The 26,866-nt window shown below is 47.3% G+C and overlaps 1 protein-coding gene across 1 annotated transcript in view; it reads left to right on the top strand.

The window, feature by feature from the left end:
* The window catches only part of ARMH3 (armadillo like helical domain containing 3), a gene marked incomplete in the record, with an annotated part of 258,014 nt that overhangs the window by 49,114 nt on the left and 182,034 nt on the right, over positions 1 to 26,866 (top strand). The window contains 5 exon segments of the mRNA XM_077455686.1: positions 8,412 to 8,468; positions 8,561 to 8,604; positions 12,406 to 12,466; positions 15,793 to 15,839; positions 24,001 to 24,076. Coding sequence (XP_077311812.1) covers positions 8,412 to 8,468; positions 8,561 to 8,604; positions 12,406 to 12,466; positions 15,793 to 15,839; positions 24,001 to 24,076 — 285 coding nt within the window.

Genomic DNA, 26,866 nt, shown 5'->3' with positions numbered 1-26,866 from the left:
ATGGGGTGAGGGGGTGCATGGTGCCCAAAGCCCGGTATAAATCCAAGGGTGATCGGAGATTCGCTGTCCAAGGGCCTCTGCTATGGAATGCTCTACCAATCAACATCCGCCTGGAAGAAAATCACCTGGCTTTTAGGAAAAAACTCAAGACCTTCCTCTTTTAGCAGATGATCAAAGCTCCCACAGCGTCTAGAGGCGATTCAGTTCGCATTGTGCGCTATATAAGTATTTCATTCATTCATCCATTGAGGGGTGCAGGGTTCTGTATTATGGGGTGAGGGGTGCAGGGTTCTGTAGTATGGTGTGAGGGGTGCAGGGTTCTGTAGAGTAGATCAGTATGGGGTGAGGGGGTGCATGGTTCTGTAGAGTAGATCAGTATGGGGGTGAAGGGTGCAGGGTTCTGTAGAGTAGATCAGTATGGGGGTGAAGGGTGCAGGGTTCTGTAGAGTAGATCAGAATGATGTGAGGGGTGCAGGGTTCTGTAGTATGGGGTGAGGGGTGCAGGGTTCTGTAGTATGGTGTGAGGGGTGCAGGGTTCTGTAGAGTAGATCAGTATGGGGTGAGGGGGTGCATGGTTCTGTAGAGTAGATCAGTATGGGGGTGAAGGGTGCAGGGTTCTGTAGAGTAGATCAGAATGATGTGAGCTTACATTGGCTACCCGTAAAAAATCGGATCACGTTCAAGACCCTTTGCCTCACCCACAAATGCGTGCATAGAGAAGCTCCGCAATACCTAATGGAGAAAATAAATCATTACACACCAAACCGCAGTCTTCGATCAGCCAACAAAAACCTCCTCCTCGTGCCCAAAGCCCGGTATAAATCCAAGGGGGATCAGAGATTCGCTGTCCAAGGGCCTCTGCTATGGAATGCTCTACCAATCAACATCCGCCTGGAAGAAAATCACCTGGCTTTTAGGAAAAAACTCAAGACCTTCCTCTTTTAGCAGATGATCAAAGCTCCCACAGCGCCTAGAGGCGATTCAGTTCGCATTGTGCGCTATATAAGTATTTCATTCATTCATTCATTGAGGGGTGCAGGGTTCTGTATTATGGGGTGAGGGGTGCAGGGTTCTGTAGTATGGTGTGAGGGGTGCAGGGTTCTGTAGAGTAGATCAGTATGGGGTGAGGGGGTGCATGGTTCTGTAGAGTAGATCAGTATGGGGGTGAAGGGTGCAGGGTTCTGTAGAGTAGATCAGTATGGGGTGAGGGGGTGCATGGTTCTGTAGAGTAGATCAGTATGGGGGTGAAGGGTGCAGGGTTCTGTAGAGTAGATCAGAATGGTGTGAGGGGTGCGGGGTTTTGTAGTATGGGGTGAGGGGTGCAGGGTTCTGTAGAGTAGACCAGTGAGGGGTGCAGGGTTCTGTAGAGTAGATCAGTATGGGGTGAGGGGTGCAGGCTTCTGTAGTATGGGGTGAGGGGTGCAGGGTTCTGTAGTATGGGGTGAGGGGTGCAGGGTTCTGTAGTATGGGGTGAGGGGTGCAGGGTTCTGTAGTATGGGGTGAGGGGTGCAGGCTTCTGTAGTATGAGGTGAGGGGTGCAGGGTTCTGTAGTATGGGGTGAGGGGTGCAGGGTTCTGTAGTATGGGGTGAGGGGTGCAGGGTTCTGTAGAGTAGATCAGTATGGAGTGAGGGGTGCAGGGTTCTGTAGAGTAGATCAGTATGGAGTGAGGGGTGCAGGGTTCTGTAGAGTAGATCAGTATGGGGTTAAGGGTGCAGGGTTCTGTAGAGTAGATCAGTATGGGGTGAGGGGGTGCATGGTTCTGTAGAGTAGATCAGTATGGAGTGAGGGGTGCAGGGTTCTGTAGAGTAGATCAGTATGGGGTGAGGGGGTGCATGGTTCTGTAGAGTAGATCAGTATGGGGGTGAAGGGTGCAGGGTTCTGTAGAGTAGATCAGAATGGTGTGAGGGGTGCGGGGTTTTGTAGTATGGGGTGAGGGGTGCAGGGTTCTGTAGAGTAGACCAGTGAGGGGTGCAGGGTTCTGTAGAGTAGATCAGTATGGGGTGAGGGATGCAGGGTTCTGTAGAGTAGACCAGTATAGTGTGAGGGGTGCAGGGTTCTGTAGTATGGGGTGAGGGGTGCAGGCTTCTGTAGTATGGGGTGAGGGGTGCAGGCTTCTGTAGTATGGGGTGAGGGGTGCAGGCTTCTGTAGTATGGGGTGAGGGGTGCAGGGTTCTGTAGTATGGGGTGAGGGGTGCAGGGTTCTGTAGTATGGGGTGAGGGGTGCAGGCTTCTGTAGAGTAGATCAGTATGGAGTGAGGGGTGCAGGGTTCTGTAGAGTAGATCAGTATGGAGTGAGGGGTGCAGGGTTCTGTAGAGTAGATCAGTATGGGGTGAGGGGGTGCATGGTTCTGTAGAGTAGATCAGTATGGAGTGAGGGGTGCAGGGTTCTGTAGTATGGGGTGTGGGGTGCAGGGTTCTGTAGTATGGGGTGAGGGGTGCAGGGTTCTGTAGAGTAGATCAGTATGGGGTGAGGGGTGCAGGGTTCTGTAGTATGGGGTGAGGGGTGCAGGGTTCTGTAGTATGGGGTGAGGGGTGCAGGGTTCTGTAGTATGGGGTGTGGGGTGCAGGGTTCTGTAGTATGGGGTGAGGGGTGCAGGGTTCTGTAGAGTAGATCAGTATGGGGTGAAGGGTGCAGGGTTCTGTAGAGTAGATCAGTATGGGGTGAGGGGTGCAGGGTTCTGTAGAGTAGATCAGTATGGGGTGAGGGGTGCAGGGTTCTGTAGTATGGGGTGAGGGGTGCAGGGTTCTGTAGTATGGGGTGAGGGGTGCAGGGTTCTGTAGAGTAGACCAGCGAGGGGTGCAGGGTTCTGTAGAGTAGATCAGTACGGGGTGAAGGGTGCAGGGTTCTGTAGAGTAGATCAGTATGGGGTGAGCAGTGACTGCATAATCGGGGACAACTGCAGCAGCCGCCGCCACCTCCCTTCTTACCCACCCATCGTTCCCAACCAACACTTGGTCTATTATCACAACACACAGTGCACCCCATCCACAGCCCAGTGTGTATGCACAAAGCAACTTTCCCTCCTCCTAGATGGCGCTGCTCTCACTTTCCTTCAGGACAGGAGGGTGACGGCTGCGCTAAAAGTTTTTTTCACCTTAATGCATAGAATGCCCTTAACCACTTACGGACCGCCGGCCGCAGTTATACGTCTGCACTTTGACGAGGAGTATAGTTGTTATGGCAAAAGATAGCTGCTGCAATATCCTCTTCTTCAGTGGGCGGTCCGCTTTCAGGATCTTTACATTCCTTGTAATACGAATAAAAGTGACACTATTTTTTTTTTTAACCACTTGCCGCCCGCCCTATAGCAAAATGACGGCGGCAAAGTGGTTTTAATATCCTGACCAGACATCATATGACGTGATCAGGATATTAAGCCGCTGCGCGCCCCCGGGGGCGTGCATCGCGGCGATCGTTATTGCAGTGTGTCAGTCTGACACACCACAACTACGATCTCGGTAAAGAGTCTCTGACGGAGATTCTTTACCATGTGATCAGCCGTGTCCAATCACGGCTGATCACAGTGTAAATAGGAAGAGCCGGTGCACCAGGTATGCCCCCTAGACCATCAGGGATGCCAAACAGTGCCCACAATGGATGCCAATCAGTGCCCACAATGGGCATCACTGCCATGCATTATTGTTTGGCACTGATTGGCACCCATCCCTACAATACTGTACACTACAATGCCGCCTATCAGTGCCCATCCGTGCCGCCTATCAGTGCCCATCCGTGCCGCCTATCAGTGCCCATCCGTGCCGCCTATCAGTGCCCATCCGTGCCGCCTATCAGTGCCCATCCGTGCCGCCTATCAGTGCCCATCCGTGCCGCCTATCAGTGCCCATCCGTGCCGCCTATCAGTGCCCATCCGTGCCGCCTATCAGTGCCCATCCGTGCCGCCTATCAGTGCCCATCCGTGCCGCCTATCCATGCCAATCTGTGCCGCCTATCAGTGCCTATTTGTGCCACCTATCAGTGTCTATCTGTGTCGCATATCAGTGCCGCCTATCAGTGCCACTTCATTGGTGCCACATCATCGGTGCCCGTCACTGCAGCCCCGTCAGTGCCCATCAGTGAAGGAGAAAACGTAGTTCTTTACAAAGTTTTGTAACTGAAACAAAATTTGTTTAGCAGAAAATAAAAACCCCAGAGGTGATCAAATACCACCAAAAGAAAGCTCTACTTGTGGGACCAAAATGCTAAAAATTTCGTTTTGGTACAGTGTAGCATGACCGCGCAATTGTCCTTCATAGTGCGACAGCGCTGAAAGCTCAAAATTGGTCTGGGCAGGAAGGTGTATAAGTGCCCCCCGGTATTGAAGTGCTTAAAGAACAGTGTGAAAATAAAAGGTAAAAAAAAAAAAAGAAAATCATTTTTTTTATTAAACGTGCCCCGTCCAGCCGAGCTCACGCGCAGAAGTGAACGCCCGCATATGAAACCGGTGTCGCCGCGATCGGTAGAGCGAGAGCAATAATTCTAGCCCTAGATCTCCTCTGTAACTCAAAACATGTATCCTGTAGAATTTTTTTAAATGTCGCCTATGGAGATTTTTAAGAGTAAAAGTTTGTCGCCATTCCATGAGCGGGCGCAATTTTGAAGCGTGACAATGCTGGGTATGAATTTACTCAGCGTAACATTATCTTTCCCAGTATAAAATAAAAATTGGGTTAGCTTTACTGTTGCGCTACGCAAATACGGTGGGACAGAAAATTTTGCAGCGTCCGCCATTTTATTCTCTAGGATGTTAGAAGAAAAAATATATAATGTTTGGGGGTTCTAAGTAATTTTTTAGCAAAAAAAAACTGTTTTTAAATTGTATACACCACATCTAAAAAAAAAAAGAGGCCTGGTCTTAAAGTGAGCAAACGGAATAGAATATTGGCATTAAAAAGGGGATCAACTCCAGAGATAAAGCAATCATTCTCCCGCTCTACAAGACTCTGGTCCGGCCGCACCTGGAGTATACTGTCCAGTTCTGGGCACCAGTCCTGGGGAAGGATGTACTGGAAATGGAGCGAGTACAAAGAAGGGCAACAAAGCTAATAAAGGGTCTGGAGAATATTAGTTATGAGGAAAGGTTGTGAGCACTGAACTTATTCTCTCTGGAGAAGAGACGCTTGAGAGGGGATATGATTTCAATATACAATTACCGGACTGGTGACCCCACAATATATAAATACCGGACTGGTGACCCCACAAAAGGGAGAAAACTTTTTTTGCAGAAGGGAGTTTAACAAGAATCGTGGCCACTCTTTAAAATTAGAAGAAAAGAGGTTTAACCTTAAACTACATAGAGGGTTCTTTACTGTAAGAGCGGCAAGAATGTGGAATTGCCTTTCACAGGCGGTGGTCTCAGCGGGGGGGCATCAATAGTTTAAAAAAACTATTAGATAAGCACCTGAACGACTGCAACATACAGGGATATACAATGTAATACTGACATATAATCACACACATAGGTTGGACTTGATGGACTTGTGTCTTTTTTTTTTTTTCAACCTCACCTACTATGTAAAAAAGTACTTAAGGTGAAAAACACCGAAGGTTTACAAACCCTTTAAACTCTCCCACCTGGAGACTTTAAAGTTTGGTAGTTCGTGACCATTCCACCGCTGTACTCTGTTTTTGCCATGTTGGGTATCTGTTTAACTTGTCGTAACATCGTCTATAATCTCTTACCCAAAAATTGGGTTACCGTATTTGCCGGCATATAAGGCGGCTGGGCATATAAGACGACTCCCTACTTTTCGATTTTAAAAAGTTGGTTTTGTGCTGTACTCGCTGTATAAGACAACCCCCTCCTGCGGGAATACTGTATGTTCAGAAACGAAGTTGGCGTAACATGCTGTCTCACAGTAAACATATAGTATACCGCCCTGAGCCAATCACGGCAAGCTATGCATTCTATTATTGCATACAATGCCTGCTCGGATTGGCAGAGGCTGTTACAGCATCAGCCCGCGCCTCTGACTCTCACAGCCAATCCGAGCAGGCTACTGTATGTAGCCTGCTCGGATTGGCAGAGGTTGTTACTCCAATCCGAGCAGGCGCTGTATTCATTAATAGAATACATTGCTCGCCGGGATTGGCTCAGCGGTGTATATTGTATGTATACAGTATTACCGCACACTCGGCGAGTATCCGGAGGGCTTAACATCCAGTGGACGGCCGGCATATGATAACCCCAGCTTTATATATAAGATGGCCCCCGCTTTTTTGCCCGTTTTGTTTTACTGTAAAAGGTTGTCTTATACGCCAGAAAATACGGTATATATTGTTTTTGTTTTTTTGCATTACAATTCATTAAAGTGTATTTTTCCCCCAAAAAATAGTGTTTGTAAAACTGCTGCGCAAATACCGCGTGACATAAAAAATTTGCAACGATCGCAATTTTATTCTCTAGGGTCTCTGCTGAAAAATAAATATGTGTATGTGTGTGTGTATGTATGTGTATCTCTCTCTCTCTCTCTCTATATATATATATATATATATATATATATATATATATATATATATATATATATATATATATATATATATATATATATATATATATATATATATATATCTCTATATCTATGTATCTATCTATCTATATACACAGTGCCTTGCAAAAGTATTCGGCTCCCTTGAACTTTTCAACCTTTTGCCACATTTCAGGCTTCAAACATAAAGATATAAAAAAAAATTATTTTTTGTGAAGAATCACCAACAAGTGGGACACAATTGTGAAGTGGAACGAAATCTATTGGATTTTTGAAACTTTGTTTAACGAATAAAAAAATGAAAAGTGGGGCGTGCAAAATGATTCGGCCCCCTTGCGTTAATACTTTGTAGAGCCACCTTTTGCTGTGATTACAGCTGCAAGTCGCTTGGGGTATGTCTCTATCAGTTTTTCACATCGAGAGACTGAAATTCTTGCCCATTCTTCCTTGCAAAACAGCTGGAGCTCAGTGAGGTTGGATGGAGAGCGTTTGTGAACAGCAGTTTTCAGCTCTTTCCACAGATTCTCGATTGGATTCAGGTCTGGACTTTGACTTGGCCATTCTAACACCTGGATACGTTTATTTGTGAACCATTCCTTTGTAGATTTTGCTGTATGTTTGGGATCATTGTCTTGTTGGAAGATAAATCTCCGTCCCAGTTTCAGGTCTTTTGCAGACTCCAACAGGTTTTCATCCAGAATGGTCCTGTATTTGGCTGCATCCATCTTCCCCTCAATTTTAACCATCTTCCCTGTCCCTGCTGAAGAAAAGCAGGCCCAAGCCATGATGCTGCCACCACCATGTTTGACAGTGGGGATGGTGTGTTGAGGGTGATGAGCTGTGTTGCTTTTACGCCAAACATATGGTTTTGCATTGTGGGCAAAAAGTTCGATTTTGGTTTCATCTGACCAGAGCACCTTCTTCCACATGTTTGGTGTGTCTCCCAGGTGGCTTGTGGCAAACTTTAGACGAGACTTTTTATGGATATCTTTGAGAAATGGCTTTCTTCTTGCCACTCTTCCATAAAGGGCAGATTTGTGCAGTGTACGACTGATTGTTGTCCTATGGACAGACTCTCCCACCTCAGCTGTAGTTCTCTGCAGTTCATCCAGAGTGATCATGGGCCTCTTTGCTGCATCTCTGATCAGTCTTCTTCTTGTCTGAGCTGAAAGTTTAGAGGGACGGCCAGGTCTTGGTAGATTTGCAGTGGTCTGATACTCCTTCCATTTCAAAATGATCGCTTGCACAGTGCTCCTTGGGATGTTTAAAGCTTGGGAAATCTTTTTGTATCCAAATCTGGCTTTAAACTTCTCCACAACAGTATTACGGACCTGCCTGGTGTGTTCCTTGGTCTTCATGATGCTCTCTGCGCTTTCAACAGAACCCTGAGACTATCACAGAGCAGGTGCATTTATACAGAGACTTGATTACACACAGGTGGATTCTATTTATCACCATCAGTCATTTAGGACAACATTGGATCATTCAGAGATCCTCGCTGAACTTCTGGAGTGAGTTTGCTGCACTGAAAGTAAAGGGGCCGAATAATTTTGCACTCACCACTTTTCAGTTTTTTATTTGCTAAAAAAGTTTAAAATATCCAATAGATTTCGTTCCACTTCACAATTGTGTCCCACTTGTTGGTGATTCTTCACAAAAAATTTTAATTTTATATCTTTATGTTTGAAGCTATATATATATATATATATATATATATAATATATATGTGTATAACACACATATATAAATGGTTGGGGGTTCCAAGTAATTTTCTATCAAAAAAATACCGACTGTCTGTGCATGCAATGCCGTGTCGGGTACCAACTTTTTCCAAGCAGAGGGCGGCTCCATTTGGTACTAAACCCTCTCCAGCAGCTGTTATTTCATGTCTAATAATGGGATTTCATGTCTTCCTGTCACGCAGTCTGTCAATCCATACATTGTGAAGTTGTCTATCGTGGATGACGAGGGAACGCTGAATGTAAGTAAATGGCGTATTCTTTGCCTGTTGCCTGTCTCTGCGACATCCTATATTTCCTGGTTATTAAAACGACATCTTTTTCTTTTCTCTAGGGGATGGGCCTGGTCATCGCCCGGGCATTGTTTGAATACAACACGTAGGTACCTCTGAATACAGGGGGGGGAATTTATCCAAACCGGAGCACATAGAATGTGGAGCATCTGACTAATTGGCTTGTTAATTTAATCACTTAACCGCTTCACCCCCTGGAAGATTTTACCCCCTTCCTGACCAGAACATGTTTTTTGCGATTCGGCACTGCGTCGCTTTAGCTGACAACTGCGCGGTCGTGCGACGTGGCTCCCAAACAAAATTGATGTCCTTTCCCCCCCCCCCCAAATTAATAAAAATGCCATAAAACTATCCCCTAATTTGTAAACGCTATAAATTTTGCGCAAACCAATCAATATACGCTTAATGATTTTTTTAATTTTTTTTTTTTTTACCAAAAATATGTAGAAGAATACGTATCGGCCTAAAGTGAGGAAAAAAAAAAAGTTTTTTTAAAATATATTTTTGGGGGATTATTATAGCAAAATGTAAAAGATAATGCGTTTTTTTTTTTTTATTTTTTTTCAAAATTGTCGCTCTTTTTTTGTTTATAGCGCAAAAAATAAAATCCGCAGAGATGGTCAAATACCACCAAAAGAAAGCTCTATTTGTGGGGAAAAAAGAACATTAATATTGTTTGGGTACAGTGTGGCATGACCGCGCGATTGTCAGTTAAACCAACGCAGTGCCATATAGGAAAAAAAAATGGCCTGGTCAGGAAAGGGGGTAAATCCTTCCAGGGCTAAAGTGGTTAAAGGAGAAATCTTTTTTTCCCCCCCCCCCATATTTCTCCTGTGGGTCACATGAGTGCACTCCTGTGTCCCCAGTTTCAGTTGACAGCGGGCTAAGCTGACTTTACAGAAGGGACCGCTCCAGGCTCTGCAGGGATCCTGACAATAATGTCCGGATCTGCCAAGATGTCTGACCTGTGCCGCTGAGAGCCCCGAGCCAGGCCACTCCCAATACAGTCCTGTGCACTAGTAAGCGCTGGAAGGGAGGAATGCAGAGCAGTGACTGACAGTGGTCTTATATCTGAGTGCTGGCTTGATCACTAAAATGTACTACACTTCCCGGTCTGCACAAACACGTCACCTGGCTCCGTCCTAATGCGTTGTGTCATCAGTCACGTGACTTCACCAGGGGATCACTAAAATGCACTACACTTCCCGGTCTGCACAAACACGTCACCTGGCTCCGTCCTAATGCGTTGTGTCATCAGTCACGTGACTTCACCAGGGGATCACTAAAATGCACTACACTTCCCGGTCTGCACAAACACGTCACCTGGCTCCGTCCTAATGCGTTGTGTCATCAGTCACGTGACTTCACCAGGGGATCACTAAAATGCACTCCACTTCCTGGTTTGCGCAAACGCGTCACCTGGCTCCGTCCTAATGCGTTGTGTCATCAGTCACATGACTTCACCAGGGGACCCGATGCTGCAACCATCTAGGTTGAGTATGTAGTAAGTAAGTTAGCTTTGTTTGACAAGTGAAGACTTGAGCGATTAAATACAATCTTGCAACTTCTCCCTACTGATGAGTGGGGTGATCCAGTTAGTGACATGTAAAAGAAACAAAGTAGCGGGGTGCATGGATTAAAAACTTTTTATCAGATTTATTGATAAACTTTAGTATCACTTACTTTGAGGTTAGCTGTGATGAGTTTAGTGCGCAACGTGTCAGCAGGGCTAGATACTAAGGCCTGATAAAGGGGGCAGAGCTCTCAAAACATGTTGCCGACCATCTTTTCTTGTATTTTGGGCTGAGTTTACCTGTGTGGGCCTGCATCGGGAGCAGCCATAAACACTGCCAGGTCCTGCGCTCTGTCCTTGGTCTGCCGCACTTACCAGATGGAATATATAATATTGGTAAGATTGGCAAACCCAAGGACAGAGCTCAGGACCCTGTTGGCATCTTTCAAGTCTACAGACCGCTGTTACAGTTTGTAAGACGGTCATACCAGGCCCTAGCTGTACTGGGTTGATAAACGCCACTAACCAAAATTACTCTTGCGGAAAAGAATGGTGGCCCGACACCCTAGTTGTATTGGGTTGAATCTTTCTACAATGTATCCTCACCGGCCATTTTATTAGGTCCCCCTTGCTAGTCCCGGGTTGGACCCCCTTTTGCCTTCATTCTTGGTGGCATAAATACAACAAGGTGTTGGAAATGTTCCTCAGAGATTTTCCTCCATAGTGACATGATGGCATCCACCACAGTTGCTGCAGATTTGTCGGCTGCACATCCATGATACTAATCTCCAATTCCACCACATCCCAAAGGTTCTCTATTGGATGAGATGTGGTGAGTGTGGAGGCCATTGGATGAGATGTGGGGAGTGTGGAGGCCATTGGAGGACAGGGACCTCATTGTCCAGTGGTGAGATGATTGGAGCTTTGTGACATGGGGCATTATCCTGCTGGAAGGAACCATCAGAAGATGGGGACACTGTAGTCATAAAGGGATGGACATGGTCAGCAACAATACTCAGGTAGGCCGTGGTGATTCAACCATGATCAATTGGTACTAAGGCCAAAGTGTGCCAAGAAAATATCCCCCCCACACCATTACACCCCCACCACCAGCCTGAACCGGTGATACCCCACCCCCCACACCATTACACCCCCACCACCAGCCTGAACCGGTGATACCCCATCCCCCACACCATTACACCCCCACCACCAGCCTGAACCGGTGATACCCCATCCCCCACACCATTACACCCCCACCACCAGCCTGAACCGGTGATACCCCATCCCCCACACCATTACACCCCCACCACCAGCCTGAACCGGTGATACAAGGCAGGATGGATCCATGCGCCAAATTCTGACCCCACCATCTCAATGTCGGAGCTGAAATCCAGATGAGATGCGGCAACGTTTTTCCAATCTTCTATTGTCCAATTTTGGTGATCCTGTGCCAATTGCAGCCTCAGTTTCCTGTTCTGAGCTGGCAGGAGTGGCACCCGGTGTGGTCTTCTGCTGCTGTTGCCCATCTGCTTCAAGGTTGGATGTGTTGTGCGTTCAGAGATGGTATTCTGCATAGCTTGGGTGTAACGAGCGGTTATTTGACTTACTGTTGCCTTTCTATCATCTGGAACCCATCCTCCTCTGACCTCAACAAGGCATTTTCCTCCACACAAACTGCTGCTCACTGGATATTTTCTCTCTTTTCCCACCATTCACTGTAAACTCCCGAGAGATGGTTGTCTGTTAATATTCCAGAAATACTCAGACTGGCACCTACAACCATGCCACGTTCAAAATCACTTAAATCCCCTTTCCTCCCCATTCTGATGCTCCGTTTGAACTTCACCAAGTCGTCTTCACCACGTCTAGATACCTAAATGCATTGAGTTGCTGCTATGTGATTGGCTGATTAGCGATTTGTGTTTCCGAGCAATTGAACAGGTGTACCTAATAAAGTGGCCGGTGAGTGTATTGCTTTTGCTTATCTTGGACTTGGTGGGTTTAGTGCCCGCCACACCGCGCTGCACATTGCTCTACACATCTGTTTTCCACTGGTTAGTAGAGGTGTTCAGGAGGGTGGAGGAGCTGGAACTTTACTTAAATGTTAAAAATAGATTACATACCGGGCTTTGGTCAGTTTTATGTTCATGAAATCGGATACCACCAAACCGATCGTCCTTGGTGTAACGGTTGAGGATTTATTTTTAGAAGACCCCTTGTTGATCCCCTGGATATAGGCAAAGAGTGTCCGCCCCACTCGCCTTTTACCCCATAAACATGCATACTCGGCCAATACAGGTATACCCGTTCAATGAAAAATCATTTTGGCAAATATGTACGGCTATCATTAACCCTTTTGGGTTTGTCTTCCAGGCAGTACAGAGACAAAGAAGAAGAAAACCAGACGGGCTTTTTCTCTGCCCTGTCCAGCATGGTAAGCGGACTTTATTGATGATTTGACATTCGTGCAGAAATTCTCTATTGCAGCAGCACGTCCGGGAGCCGTGTGTTCCGGGCCAGAAGTTCTAAAACTTACCGTATATACTCGAGTATAAGCCCACCCGAATATAAGCCCAGGCACCTAATTTTACCACAAAAAAACTGGGAAAACGTATTGACTCGAATATAAGGCTTGGGTGGGAAATGCAGCAGCTACTTGCAGCTACCTGCTTTTCAGGATGCGGTGTGACACGGACAACACGGAGGCTGCTGGCGTCACTGTGCCCTACAATGCAACCTTACCATGCCCATCATTACAGCCTTCCATGCCCATCATTACAGCCTTCCATGCCCATCATTACAGCCTTACCGTGTCCATCATTACAGCCTTACAATGCCCATCATTGTAGCCTCATCGTGCCCATCATTGTAGCCTCACCGTGCCCATCATTGTAGCCTCACCGTGCCCATCATTGTAGCCTCACCGTGCCCATCATTGTAGGCTCACCGTGCCCATCATTGTAGCCTCACCGTGCCCATCATTGTAGCCTCACCGTGCCCATCATTGTAGCCTCACCGTGCCCATCATTGTAGCCTCACCGTGCCCATCATTGTAGCCTCACCGTGCCCATCATTGTAGCCTCACCGTGCCCATCATTGTAGCCTCACCGTGCCCATCATTGTAGCCTCACCGTGCCCATCATTGCAGCCTCACCGTGCCCATCATTGCAGCCTCACCGTGCCCATCATTGCAGCCTCACCGTGCCCATCATTGCAGCCTCACCGTGCCCATCATTGCAGCCTCACCGTGCCCATCATTGCAGCCTCACCGTGCCCATCATTGCAGCCTCACCGTGCCCATCATTGCAGCCTCACCGTGCCCATCATTGCAGCCTCACCGTGCCCATCATTGCAGCCTCACCGTGCCCATCATTGCAGCCTCACCGTGCCCATCATTGCAGCCTCACCGTGCCCATCATTGCAGCCTCACCGTGCCCATCATTGCAGCCTCACCGTGCCCATCATTGCAGCCTCACCGTGCCCATCATTGCAGCCTCACCGTGCCCATCATTGCAGCCTCACCGTGCCCATCATTGCAGCCTCACCGTGCCCATCATTGCAGCCTCACCGTGCCCATCATTGCAGCCTCACCGTGCCCATCATTGCAGCCTCACCGTGCCCATCATTGCAGCCTCACCGTGCCCATCATTGCAGCCTTACCGTGCCCATCATTGCAGCCTTACCGTGCGCATCATTGCAGCCTTACCGTGCGCATCATTGCAGCCTTACCGTGCCCATCATTGCAGCCTTACCGTGCCCATCATTGCAGCCTTACCGTGCCCATCATTGCAGCCTTACCGTGCCCATCATTGCAGCCTTACCGTGCCCATCATTGCAGCCTTACCGTGCCCATCATTGCAGCCTTACCGTGCCCATCATTTTAGCCTCACCATGTCCAATATTGTAGCCTCACTGTGCCCATTACCGCAGCCTCACGATGCCCATCATTGCAGTGTTACCATGCCCATCATTGTAGTCTCACTGTGCCCATCACCATGCCCATCATTGTAGTCTCACTGTGCCCATCACCGCAGCCTTACCATGCCCATGATTGCAGCCTTACCATGCCCATCATAGTCTCACTGTGCCTATCACCGCAGCCTTACTGTGCCCATCATTGCAGCCTTACTGTGCCCATCATTGCAGCCTTACTGTGCCCATCATTGCAGCCTTACTGTGCCCATCATTGCAGCCTCACCGTGCCCATCATTGCAGCCTCACCGTGCCCATCATTGCAGCCTCACCGTGCCCATAATTGTAGTCTCACACCCATTGTTGCCGCCTCATTGTGCCCGTCATTGCAATCTCGCTAGTAGTGACTGTGCCCTTTCATGCAGTCAGTACCTGCATTGCACAGCGGGCGTTTCCTGCTTTGTCTTGGAGCTCAGTGTGAAATGTTTGGCTGCGCTGTGACAAAAGTCCCGCCCTCCTTCTAGACCAGCCCGCGTGATAGACCCAGCATTCTGTCTATCGCACGAGCTGGTCTAGGAGGAGCGCAGGACTTTTCAGAGTCAGCTCCGAGACACAGCAGTCTCCCGCTGTGTAAGGGAGGGAGAAAGGGGAGCGCTGCAGCCACAGTTCAAAGCGGCCCCAGGGCAAGTGGCCTAATGCCTGGTATCCCTGCCCTCACTCAAGTATAAGCTGAGAGGGGGGTTTCAGCCTAAAAAATGCTTATACTCGAGTATATATGGTAATAAGACCATGCAGTAATTTAGGGGGCACTGCAGAGTGCATGGTGCACTGTGGGAAGTTGTGCAGCAATCTGGTGGTAGATGAGGGCTCTTGGGGGGGGGGGGGCTAGGAGCACTGTGGGAGATTGTGCTGCACTGTGGTGGGAGATCAGGGTCTGGAAGCACTGTGGTGGGTGATGAGCAGCACTATGGTGGGTGATGAGGGCTCTTAGGGATCCTGGGGGCACTGTGGTGGGTGACGAGGGCTCTTGGGGATCCTGGATAGCACTGTGATGGGATATGAGGGCTCTCAGGGGGCCTGGAGGTACTGTGGGAGGTTGGGCGGCACTGTGGTGGGAAATGAGGGCTCTTAGGGGGCCTGGAGGCACTGTGGGAGGTTGGGCGGCACTGTGGTGGGAAATGAGGGCTCTTAGGGGGCCTGGAGGCACTGTGGGAGGTTGGGCGGCACTGTGGTGGGAGCTTAGGGCTCTCAGGGGGCTTGGAGGCACTGTGGGAGGTTGGGCGGCACTGCTGTGGGAGGTTGAGCGGCACTGTGGTGGGAGATGATGGCTCTCAGGGGGCCTGGAGGTACTTTGGGAGGTTGAGTGGCACTGTGGTGGCTGATGCAGGTTCTTTGCGATCCTGGGGTTACTGTGGTGGTTGATGGGGGCTCCTAGGGGGACAGGGGGCAGTGTGGGAGGCTTGGCAGCTCTGTAGTGGGTGATAAGTGCTCTTGGGGATCCTGGGGAAATGTGGTGGGTGATGAGGGCTCTCAGGGGGCATGGAGGCACTGTGGGAGGTTGGGCAGCACTGTGGTGGGGAATGAGGGCTCTCTGGGGGCCTAGAGGCATTGTGGGAGTTTGGGCGGCCCTGTAGTGGAAAATTAGGGCTCTCGGGGGCCCGGAGACACTGTGGGAGGCTGAGCAGTACTGTGGCCAACTATGGAAACTGGGAGGCACTGTGGCAGGTTAGGGGATCTGCAGCTGGCTTGAGGCCCGGAGAGAGGGAGGCCCAACTGGATAGCGCTTTCCTTGTATCTCTTATGGGTGACGAAATGTATGAATAACTGCACTACTTCTTCCTGCCACAGGTGGGCAATATGTTCATAGCAGACGCTGATGAGAAGATCTCCGTGCAGTAAGTACATTTCTATAATGACTGTTTATTTTCACAAAATTAAAGTGATAATTAAAAAATCAAACAAACAAACGTTTTGCATATGGCTTCCTATCCGGAGAGCAACTTTGCAATCACACTAAAAAAAGCTATGAGTTGCGTCTTTCTAAATGCAGCATCTCCCAGCTGCAGGGAAATGACTGTACAGGTGCTAATGAATTTTAATGCCCGTTAATGGGAGATTAGATTTGGTAAATAGAGCAATTAAGCTGGCCAAACACTCTTTATTTTTTTTTTATTATTTAATTTTTTTTAATTGTCCTTGCATGTGATTGGGTATGTGTTTACAAACTATGGTATATAAACTGGAATTTTTTTTATTTTTATTTTTTATACTAGCAAATGCATTTTTTTCCATTTTCTCACACAAATAGAGCTTTATTTTGGTGGTATTTAATCACCACCACTGTTTTTTTGTTTTCATATAATATATATATATATATATATATATATATATATATATATATATATATATATATATATATATATAAAAAATATATATATATATTTTTTCTACTTTCTATTGTTTTTTTTTATTTTATATATATATATATATATATATATATATATATAAAATAAAAAAAAACAATAGAAAGTAGAAAATATCATACATAAAACATATCCAATAAAATCAAATGTCTTCATACATTTAGGCCAAAATGTATTTTGCTACATGTCTTTGACAAAAAAAATCCCAATAAGTGTATATTATTTAGACCCCTTTCACACCACACCGCCCATAGCGTGGGCGGTAAAACGCCGCTATTTTTAGCGGCGTTTTACCGCCGGATTTGCGGCGCATTTCGGCCGCTAGCGGGGTGCTTTTACCCCCGCTAGCGGCCGAGAAAGGGTTATAACCGCCGGCAATATGCCGCAATAGCGGCATTTTGCTGACGGTATTACAGCGCTGCCCCATTGATTTCAATGGGGAGCAGCGGTGGAGGAGCAGTAAACACACTGCTCCTTCACCGCTCCAAAGAAGCTGCTGGCAGGACTATTCCCTGACGTCCTGCCAGCGCGCCGCTATAGTGTGAAAGCCCTCGGGCTTTCACAAATCATACAATGGTGCAGCTTTTTTAGGGCGGATTGCAGGCGCTATTTCTAACGCTATAGCGCCTGCAAAACGCCCTGGTGTGAAAGGGGTCTTAGTTTAGTCTGTAGGAAAGTTACAGAATCCACAAACTATGGGATATATATCTGAAAATTGATCACTCCTGATGTACTGAAGGCCATACTGAATCTCATTTCTTGACGCCCAAAAAAAACCCGGGAAAGTACAAATACCCCCCAAATTACCCCTTTTTGGAAGGTAGACAATCCAAGGTATTTAGTAAGTTGTGTAGGAAGTTGTCATTTTTTTGTCACAATATTTTTTAAAATCAAGAAATTGAATAGAGTAAATGTTTTTTTTCTTCACATACTATCACCAGTACAGTACAACGTCATCATATGACTGATGTGGAGGTGACCAGGGACACTGGAAAATAAATCAAATTATTTTTCTCTTTCGTTCACTGACGGACACAGCATCTTCATTTTGACCTTAGGGTTATATCGCCCCTTTAGGAGAAGACTAGGCAGAAAGTGTTAAAAACAGCAACAGGGGGGCGGTCCTACTGGCTATAACCCCTCACACTGCATCCAACAGCCCAGTTTTTTTCTGCCTAGTGTAGAAGGACATGGCTCCCGGTGAGACCATTGATCCTGGGAATTTGTATTTTTTGTTTCTGCATTTTTGATTCCTGTGATCTACAATCAACAGCTGGGATGGGTGACAGGCTGGATAATATAGATCGTGGTAGTCTCCCTAGCCTGGCGATCGACTGTGAGCAGGCCCTAGCTACGCGCTGGGTCGGCCACGACATGCCCAGCCTGATCCAGGGGCTGCCGGTGAGCTATATGCTCCGGGGCACACATATGACCGAGCTACCGCTGTCTGTGTCACAGTGTGCCGTGGCCAGCAGCCAGTCCATACTGCTTGGGTGATGGGTCTGTCTGTGGAATGCGTCCAGCAGTCCCTGCAGGAGGGCTAAGTATGGTTCCACCTGTCACGGCAGGATGGAGCAGCGGGGAATTCCCTGGTAGGCCGACTAGGGGGTCTCTCACTCTCCCTTTCTTCTCTCCCTGTCCTTTCCCTCCTCCCCATGGTATCGGCTGCTGTGTGACTGGGCACATGGGGAGGAGGGGGCGGTGCACGTACCTGGCCGGGGGTCCTCCGGTGGGCTCTGGGTCCTGGCAGAGGGCTGAGCTGGGTGTTGGGGGTCCGCTCGTCCTCTTCCCTGTTTCTGGGCCATGGTGGGGTGTTTGTGCTGTGTTTTGACATGTGGGGAGGCCGCCGCGCGCTCCGCGGCCATTTTCCTGCAGCAGCGGCCATTTTCCTGCAGCAGCGGCCATTTTTTTTGTAGCCACAGCCAGGTGGGCAAAATTGTTGCACTGGGAGTTGGAGAAGCAACAGGCTTCCCCGGTCTGTGTGGAGCTGGCGGACCAGTTGGTGCAAGGCCTTAAGTATGTCTGTGATGCGGCCTTAGATACGGTCACCTTGCTCTCTAGAGCCTCAGTATCAGCTGTGGTGCTATGTCGCCTGATTTGGCTAAAATGCTGGTCTGCGGATCAGGCATCTAAGAAACCACTGGCAGACTTGCCCTTCCAGGGAGAGAGGCTATTTGGTGCCTTGCTGGATGACATTATTAAGAATGTTACTGGGGGTAAGAGTACGTTGCTCCCACAGTCCAGAAAAGGTAAGGAGCCACACCGTAGGCAATGGCCCTTCTTTTCTGCTCAGAAGCCTATTTTTTGTCCACCTGGGTCGGCAGGTAAGAATTCCCAGTCAGACAAGGTGCCTGCTGAGGGACAAAAGCGTCCCTGGTTTCGCAAGCCAAACAAGCCTGCGAGCAAATCTGTTACCGCATGAAGGTTTGTCTCTGCCCGACTCTCGGGTGGGGGGTCGCCTTCAGGAGTTTGCAGCCCGGTGGACCTCCCTCCTTTCCGACCAGTGGGTCTGCGCACTGGTTTCATCAGGATACAAGATAGAGTTTCTTTCTTGTCCACCAAACAGATTTTTTTCCCTCCAACCTTCATTTTCTTCTGGCTAGTCGGGAGACCCTGTTTGGGGCAGTACAGGACCTGCTGCTACGCGGGGTGATAGTACCTGTACCGACGCCGGAAAGGTTTCAGGGATTCTACTCTAATCTGTTTGTAGTCCCAAAGAAGGAAGGGGTCCGTCCGGTCCTGGACCTCAAGGCCCTCAACAGCTTTGTGAAGGTACAAAGGTTCAGGATGCAATCAGTTCGCTCTGTGGTAGCTGCACTCCATCAGGGAGATTTTCTGGCATCCCTGGACAACAAGGACGCATACTTGCATGTCCCCATATGCATCAAGAATCAGAGGTTTCTGCTATTTGCACTCAGGGATGAGCACTATCAATTTTTAGCTCTCCCTTTTGGCCTGGCGTCGGCACCGAGGGTCTTCTCCAAGGTGCTAACCCCAATTTTGTCTTTTCTATGGCAGTGAGGGATTGCAATCGTGGGTTACCTGGACGACCTCCTCCTGAGAGCAGATTCATCCTCAGAATTAAGAGAGGATGTGGCAATCACTATGCAAACTCTTCGGGAGTTTGGTTGGGTACTGAACCTCCAGAAGTCTGTGTTGGTGCCGACTCAAAGCCTGGAGTACCTGGGCCTGCTTCTGGACTCCTCAGAGGCGAGAGTCTTTCTCTCTTTGGACAAGCTGCAGACTCTTCAAGCTGCGGTGAAGTTGTTGGTGTCCTGCAGGTGGTCATCGCTGTGTTTTTGTATGCGAGTCCTGGGTCTCATGGTAGCCACTTTTAAGGCGGTACCGTATGCTCAATTCCACACTCAAGTCTTGCAAAAGGAGATATTGTCCAAATGAGACAAATCTCCGTTGTCTCTGGATTGTCAAATTCGGGTGAGCCAGCTAGTCAGGGATTCCCTGCTCTGGAGGCTGAGGTCACCGGCCCTTCGGTATGGGAAGTCGTTCCTTCCTCTTAATTGGACGGTGATCACAACGGATGCCAGCCTGACTGGTTTGGGGGGAGTTTGGGGCGTACAGTCAGCCCAGGGGCACTGGACCCAGGAATAATCCCGCCTGCCGATCAACTTGCTGGAACTTCAGGCAGTCAGTCAGTGCCTCTCCACATGGTCACAGAGGCTGCAGGGGCGTCCGGTCAGGATCCATTTGGACAACGCCACGACGGTGGCGTATGTCAACCATCAAGGAGGAACAAGGAGCTCGGCTGCAGCACTGGAAGTCGTTCACATCCTGCGGTGGGCAGAGCGGTGTGGCTGGCTCTGTGGGCCGTGTACATTCCGGGCGTAGAAAACTGGCAAATGGACTACCTAAGTTGTCAGATGCTGGACCAAGGGGAATATTCGCTACATCCAGATGTATTTCGTCTCCATTGCATAAGGTGGGGCACGCCAGATGTGGATCTCCTGGCTTCTTGACTCAATCGGAAGCTACAGAGGTTTGTAGCCAGATGAAAGGATCCCTGGGCGTACCTGGCAGATGCGTTGGTGGCTCCATGGGGGCATTATCGGCTGATTTATGCTTTTCCCCCACTAAAACTTCTACCACGTCTGCTTCACAGAGTGCCCCAGATTGACCTCAGCGTCTGCGGTACGCCAACATAGTACGAATGGTGGCGGATGTTCCTTGGCGACTGCCGATGTGAGAGGACCTTCTGTCACAAGGTCCAATACTTCATCCTGCTTTACCGTCGCTGGCTTTAACGGCATGGCTGTTGAAAGCCAGGTCTGCCGGATTCGTTAATATCCACTATGCTGAGGGCACAGAAGTCCTCTTCTCTGAAGATTTATCATCGTACGTGGAAGGCCTACATCTCCATGTGTGAGGAGATAGGGTGGCATCCGCACACATACTCGATTTCCAGGATCCTGCTATTTTTGCAGTGAGGAGTGGATCCTAAAACTTACCTTAAGCACCATTAAGGGGCAAATATCAGCTTTGGCTGTCTTTTTATTTATTTTTATTTTTTTTCCAGTGACCCTTGGCGACTCATTCATTGGTGAGTACATTTGTTCAGGGGGTTCGACATTAGCCCCTCCCGGTACGACCACCGCTACCTCCGTGGGATTGGAATCTGGTGCTCTCGGTGCTTCAGAAACCGCCGTTTGAAAACATTAGGGAGATCCCCTTAGTGACAGTCTTTCTAGTGGCTATTACATCTGCCAGGAGGGTTTCTGAGTTGGCGGCCTTGTCTTGCAAGTCTCCCTACTTGATCCTCCACAAGGATAAGGCAGTGTTGCGTCCGCAGCCTTCGTTTCTTCCAAAGGTTGTTTTGGCCTTTCATCTAAATGAGGACATTGTGCTTCCATTCTTTATGTCCTCGCCCGTCACACCACAAAGAGGTGGCTTTGCATTCCTTGGATGTGGTCCAGGCTCTGTGGGTGTATCTGTCTGCTACGGCTCCTTTTCCAGAGAAGGGACTGGCGGTCTCATTGGCCATTGTGACAGACCTAGCCGGGACACAGGCTTTTTGAGAGGACTGAATGCGAGCCTCTTGCTGACTGATTATGGGCCCTGGATTTTAAGGGGCACAGGGTGAATGAGAACCCCACTATAATCTGTGCTAGTCAGATTCAATGCTGTATATATGTATATATAATGTGTGTTGCCTCATGCTGTTGGGACACAAACTGTTAGATGCTAGTGTCATCAACTCCAGCCACCTGTCTGTTGTGTAAATGAGTCTAGTCTGAGTATTGAGTATTCACACACTGTTGTTTGTGATAATTAACCCTGTGTTTATGTTTATGGTAATGTTTAATGAATTGTTAGTGAGCTAGGAGCCGAAAAAGTCTTATCCCTCAGTCAACTAGTCTGAGTGTTGATTTAGATAATTAGCTCATGCTAATTAGGTTAGGTTTTGGTCTTCTACTGTATTATAAATACTTGGCATTTTGGTTCTAATAAAGGAGTCCATGTTGAGCAGCTAAGCGTGTGTCGTCTTACTTTGTGCTTGTCAGCGGTTGGAATATCTGATCTCTATATTCAGACATAGAAAGTGATGTACTGACGGAAGCACTCAAACGGAGTGTGGGATCAGTTCCGTCACAGCCACCATTTCTCGGTGGATCAGACAGATTGTGGTTCAGGCTTATCCTGTAAAGGGGTGGGCGCCCCCCTTTCCTGTCACGGCACATTCTACCAGGGCGATTGGTGCCTCCTGGGCTTTCCGACATCAAGCGTCCGTTTCCCAGGTGTGTAAGGTGTCGACCTAGTCGTCCATTCACATTTTCACCAAATTTTACAAGGTTGATGTGAGCGCATCTTCGGATGCTTGCTTCAGCCGCAAGGTTTTGCAGGCGGCTGTTTAAGGTTGCAACTCCTCCGTTGAGGAGTTCTGTTTGTTTTGGGTGAAGTTATTTTCTTGCTGTTCCCACCCCTCGTTTCTTTGACACTGCTTGGAGACGTCCCTAAGGTCAAGATTAAAGGTGCTGTGTCCGTCAATGAACGAAAGAGAAAATAGGATTTTTGTACTCACCGTAAAATCCTTTTCTTTGAAGTTCATTGACGAACACAGCACCCTCCCCTCCTATTTATGTTTGTACTGATTTTTGACGAACAGAGCTGCTGGATGCAGTGTGAGGGGTTATAGCCAGTGGGACGGTTGTTGTGTTGCGGTTTTTAACACTTTCTGCCTAGTCCTCTCCTGAATGGGGCGATATAACCATAAGGTCAAGATGAAGATGCTGTGTCAATGAACTTCAGAGAAAAGGATTTTACGGTGACTACAAAAATACTATTTTTATTCAATCTTTTTTTAACTTTATTTTATTTATTTTTTCATTTTAAACTTTTTTCATTTTCTACTACTATTATCATTTTTTTATAATTTTTTTTTTACATACTTTCATTACAGTAGTTCAGTGCACTGTACAGATCAGTGATTTTTTTTTTTTATTACCGTATATACTCGAGTATAAGCCGAGATTTTCAGCCTCTTTTTTGAGGCTGAAAGTGCCCCCCTCGGCTTATACTCGAGTCATCGCTGTCTGCCCGCTCGATCAGCGTGTCGAGCAGACAGACAGCGGCCATTCTATAATTCAAAAGCCGCGCCTCCGGCTCCGCCTTCGCCTGTGATAGGCGGAACACTGAATTTCCCAGCAGCCTGTGTTCCGCCTATCACGGACATCGTATCATCCTCGTACTACGGACGAGGATGATACGATGTACGTGATAGGCGGAACACAGGCTGCTGGGAAATTCAGTGTTCCGCCTATCACAGGCGAAGGCGGCGGCGCAGCTTTTGAATTTTACAATGGCCGCCGAGGCGCCGACGAAGAGGGCACGGGACGGAGGCAAGGCAAGGCACGGCACGGGACGGGACGGGACGGAGGCAAGGCACGGCGGCAAGGCACGGAGGCAAGGAGGCAAGGCACGGGACGGAGGCTCGGGACAAAGGCTCGGGACACAGGTAGGCTGGACACACACACACACACACACACACACACACACACACACACACACACACACACACACACACACACACACACACACACACACGGATGGATACACACACACACAGGGATGGATGGATGGATGGAGACACACACACACAGGGATGGATGGATGGATGGATGGATGGATGGAGACACACACACACAGGGATGGATGGATGGATGGACACACACACACACAGGGATGGATGGACACACAGGGATGGACGGACACACAGGGATGGACAGACACACACACAGGGATGGACAGGCATGTCTCACCCTCGGCTTATACATGAGTCAATAAGTTTGCCAGTTTTTTTGGGGGTAAATTGGGGGCCTCGGCTTATATTCGGGTCGGCCTATACTCGAGTATATACGGTATTATTATTATTTATTTTTTTAACACTTTACTGTTACAATGATTTTCATTGCAACAGCAAAGTTTTCAACTGTCATTAATGGGTTACATTCGTCACATCTGTGATCATTAGTGACCTGTGTGGGTTGAGGTATTTGCAGAACCCTGCCAGTTTAGCAAGTTCATTTGTAGCGCTGATATGATATGGGAACCCCTCCAGTCTTGTTTATACTGTTTGGGGGTTTTTTATGCCTTTTTCACGGTTGTTTTACGTTTATTACAGAACCAATGAAGCAATTTTACTGGCACTTTACGAAGCCGTGCATCTGAACAGGAACTTTATTACTGTGCTGGCACAGGTGCGTCCATCCTGCACTCTCTGCTGTCGACATATTATTATTATTATTATTATTATTATTATTATTTTATTTCTTTTTATTATTTTATTTTATTTTATTTTTATAACACCTCTTGATTGCAGTTCTGTCTCCTTCATAATTTTTCACATCAAAGTGCAGCTCTTGCCTTTCCATATCCGTTCTTTATAAATGATAGTGATTATAAACGTTCAGAAAAACAAATATCTCAAACGCAGACATTGCGTCCTTTGTCTTCTTTAAAGTGTGTTTCTTCTTCTACTTAATGCTATAGATATGTAGGGATTGCGTAAAGGGATTGTCAAGGATCAAATTTTATTTTTCAAACTGTGTTATACTTACCTGCTATGTGCAGTGGTTTTACATGGAGCAGCCCCGATCCTCCTCTTCTGGGGTCCCCCCTCCCTTTAGACATGTGCAGTTCATTTAGTTACAAATCAAAATTCAGCAGAAATTTTTGTGATTCAGATGTATCTGAATTTCGGAGTCATAATAGTAAAAAAAATGTATACGAATCCAAAATAAATGATGAAGAAACAAATGATCCGAATTCAAATTTGAAAATAAATTTAAATTAGAAAATAAATTTGTAATGGAAGCATATTGCAATAAATACAGTATGGTATTAAAGTGAAATAAGATGACGATTTATACTTCTGCTTCATAGAACAGAAAATAAAAGAATATATATATATATATATATATATATATATATATATATATATATATATATATATATATATATATATATATATATATATATATATATATATATATATATATATATATATTCGATATAGATCTATATCTGTGTATGTATATAAATTTAATACAAAATGTATATATATTAAATTAATATATGTGTGTGTATATGTGTGTGTGTGTGTATGTATATGTGTGTGTATGTGTTTGTATATGTATGTATGTGTGTATATATATATATAATATATATATATATATATACACACACATTATAGAGGGTCAGCCTGGGGCAGGGTTAAGAGGGGGTTAATTGAAGAAGGCAAGTACTTCCCATTCAGGCCTGCTTATTATCAGCTGTGCTGAAAGTGTCAGTGTGGAGTTGTTGAGTAGGAGAGAAAGACACAGCAGCACGTTGTGTCGAGACGTCCATTGCTGGAAGGTGTACCTGCTGGGTGAGCTTAAACCACAAAAAAGACTTTAGCTGTGTTTGGAGCTATAAACTGTTACCTCTAAGCCTGTGGGCTCATGAACTGTACCTGTGTGCACATCCGTGTGACAAGACAAGTCTGTCTGATCTTATGTTTTGTTTTGCTGAATAAAAGCCAATTTTATTTTACTGGACTGCCTCTGAGCCAGCTCTTCACCCCTCTGATCCCCTACAATTGGTGGAGAATGCGGGCAATTTGAGGGGTCCAGTCTAATCACATCCTCCATGGCTTGTTCAGAAGATTTCACTGTCTGTGCAGCTTTAACCCAGGACATGGGATTAGACTGGACCCCTCAAATTGCCCGCATTCTCCACCAATTGTAGGGGATCAGAGGGGTGAAGAGCTGGCTCAGAGGTTCGGGGGTTTCCCCCAAAAAGCAAGAACCTACAGAGGTGGGGAATAATACTGTGTTGCAGGAGGTTGTTACTAAGGATCAGTACCAGGTTGCTGAACCTGCAGAAAGTGAGCCCGGTCCCCTGGAGGTGTTTGAGGGGTTGGAAGCGGAAAGTACCTTCTCTGAGCCAGACATGTCAGATCTCGGGGGCTCCCAGGAAGATTTCCTTAGTGCTCAGATGAGGGACCCCACTTTGATCCCCGCCAGGGAACAGGCCACAGTCTTAAACGGTGAACCACAGCATCCTGGGGCGGACGTGAAGTTCCCCCATTTTGCTGTGAATCATGACTTGTTGTGCCGAGTAACTAAGGTCAATCAAGAAGTGTTGGAACAACTGGTGGTACCCAAACCTTTTAGATCTAAGGTGTTGCATTTGGCTCATAGTCATGTACTTGGGGGTCCCCTTGGAGCGGCTAAAACTCAGGAACGGGTTTTACAGTGTTTTTTTTTGGCTGGTGTATATCGAGAAATTAAGGACTACTGTAAGTCCTGCCCTACCTGTCAAAGAACCGCTCCAATACCCCATTTTCGCAGTCCGCTGGTACCGCTTCCAATTATCGAGGTTCCCTTTGATCGCATAGCCATGGACTTGGTGGGTCCCTTACCTAAGTCAGCTAGGGGACACCAATACATTTTAGTTGTCCTCGACTATGCCACCAGGTATCCGGAAGCGGTCCCTTTAAGAAATTGCTCATCCAAGGTCATCGCACGGGAGTTGTTTCAGATGTTCATGAGAACAGGGCTCTCATCTGAGATCTTAACAGACCAAGGTACCCCGTTCATTTCAAAAGTGATGAAGGAACTCTGTAACCTGTTTAAGATTAAACACTTAAGGACTTCAGTGTATCACCCACAAACTGATGGGTTAGTCGAGCGTTTCAACAAAACCTTAAAGGGAATGCTAAAGAAAGCAGTTGAGGAGGATGGTCGGGATTGGGATTGTTTGTTGCCTCCCTTGTTGTTTGACATAAGAGAGGTACCCCCGGCCTCCACGGGGTTCTCCCCCTTTGAGCTGGTTTATGGGAGACACCCCCGTGGACTACTGGATATAATGAAAGAGACTTGGGAACAAGAAGCTTCCCCATATCGGAGTGTGGTTGAACACGTGTCTCAAATGCAGGACCGAATAACAAAAGTTGTGCCCATAGTATGGGAACATTTGCAGGCTGCGCAAAACGCCCAGAGTCG

The sequence above is a fragment of the Lithobates pipiens genome, unplaced genomic scaffold, assembly GCF_037356315.1.
Source record: "Lithobates pipiens isolate NorthernLeopardFrog02 unplaced genomic scaffold, aLitPip1_a1.2 Scaffold_25, whole genome shotgun sequence".
NCBI classification, from domain to species: domain Eukaryota; kingdom Metazoa; phylum Chordata; class Amphibia; order Anura; family Ranidae; genus Lithobates; species Lithobates pipiens.
Note: the sequence above shows the minus strand (reverse complement) of the source record. Positions and strands in the feature narration are given on the sequence as shown.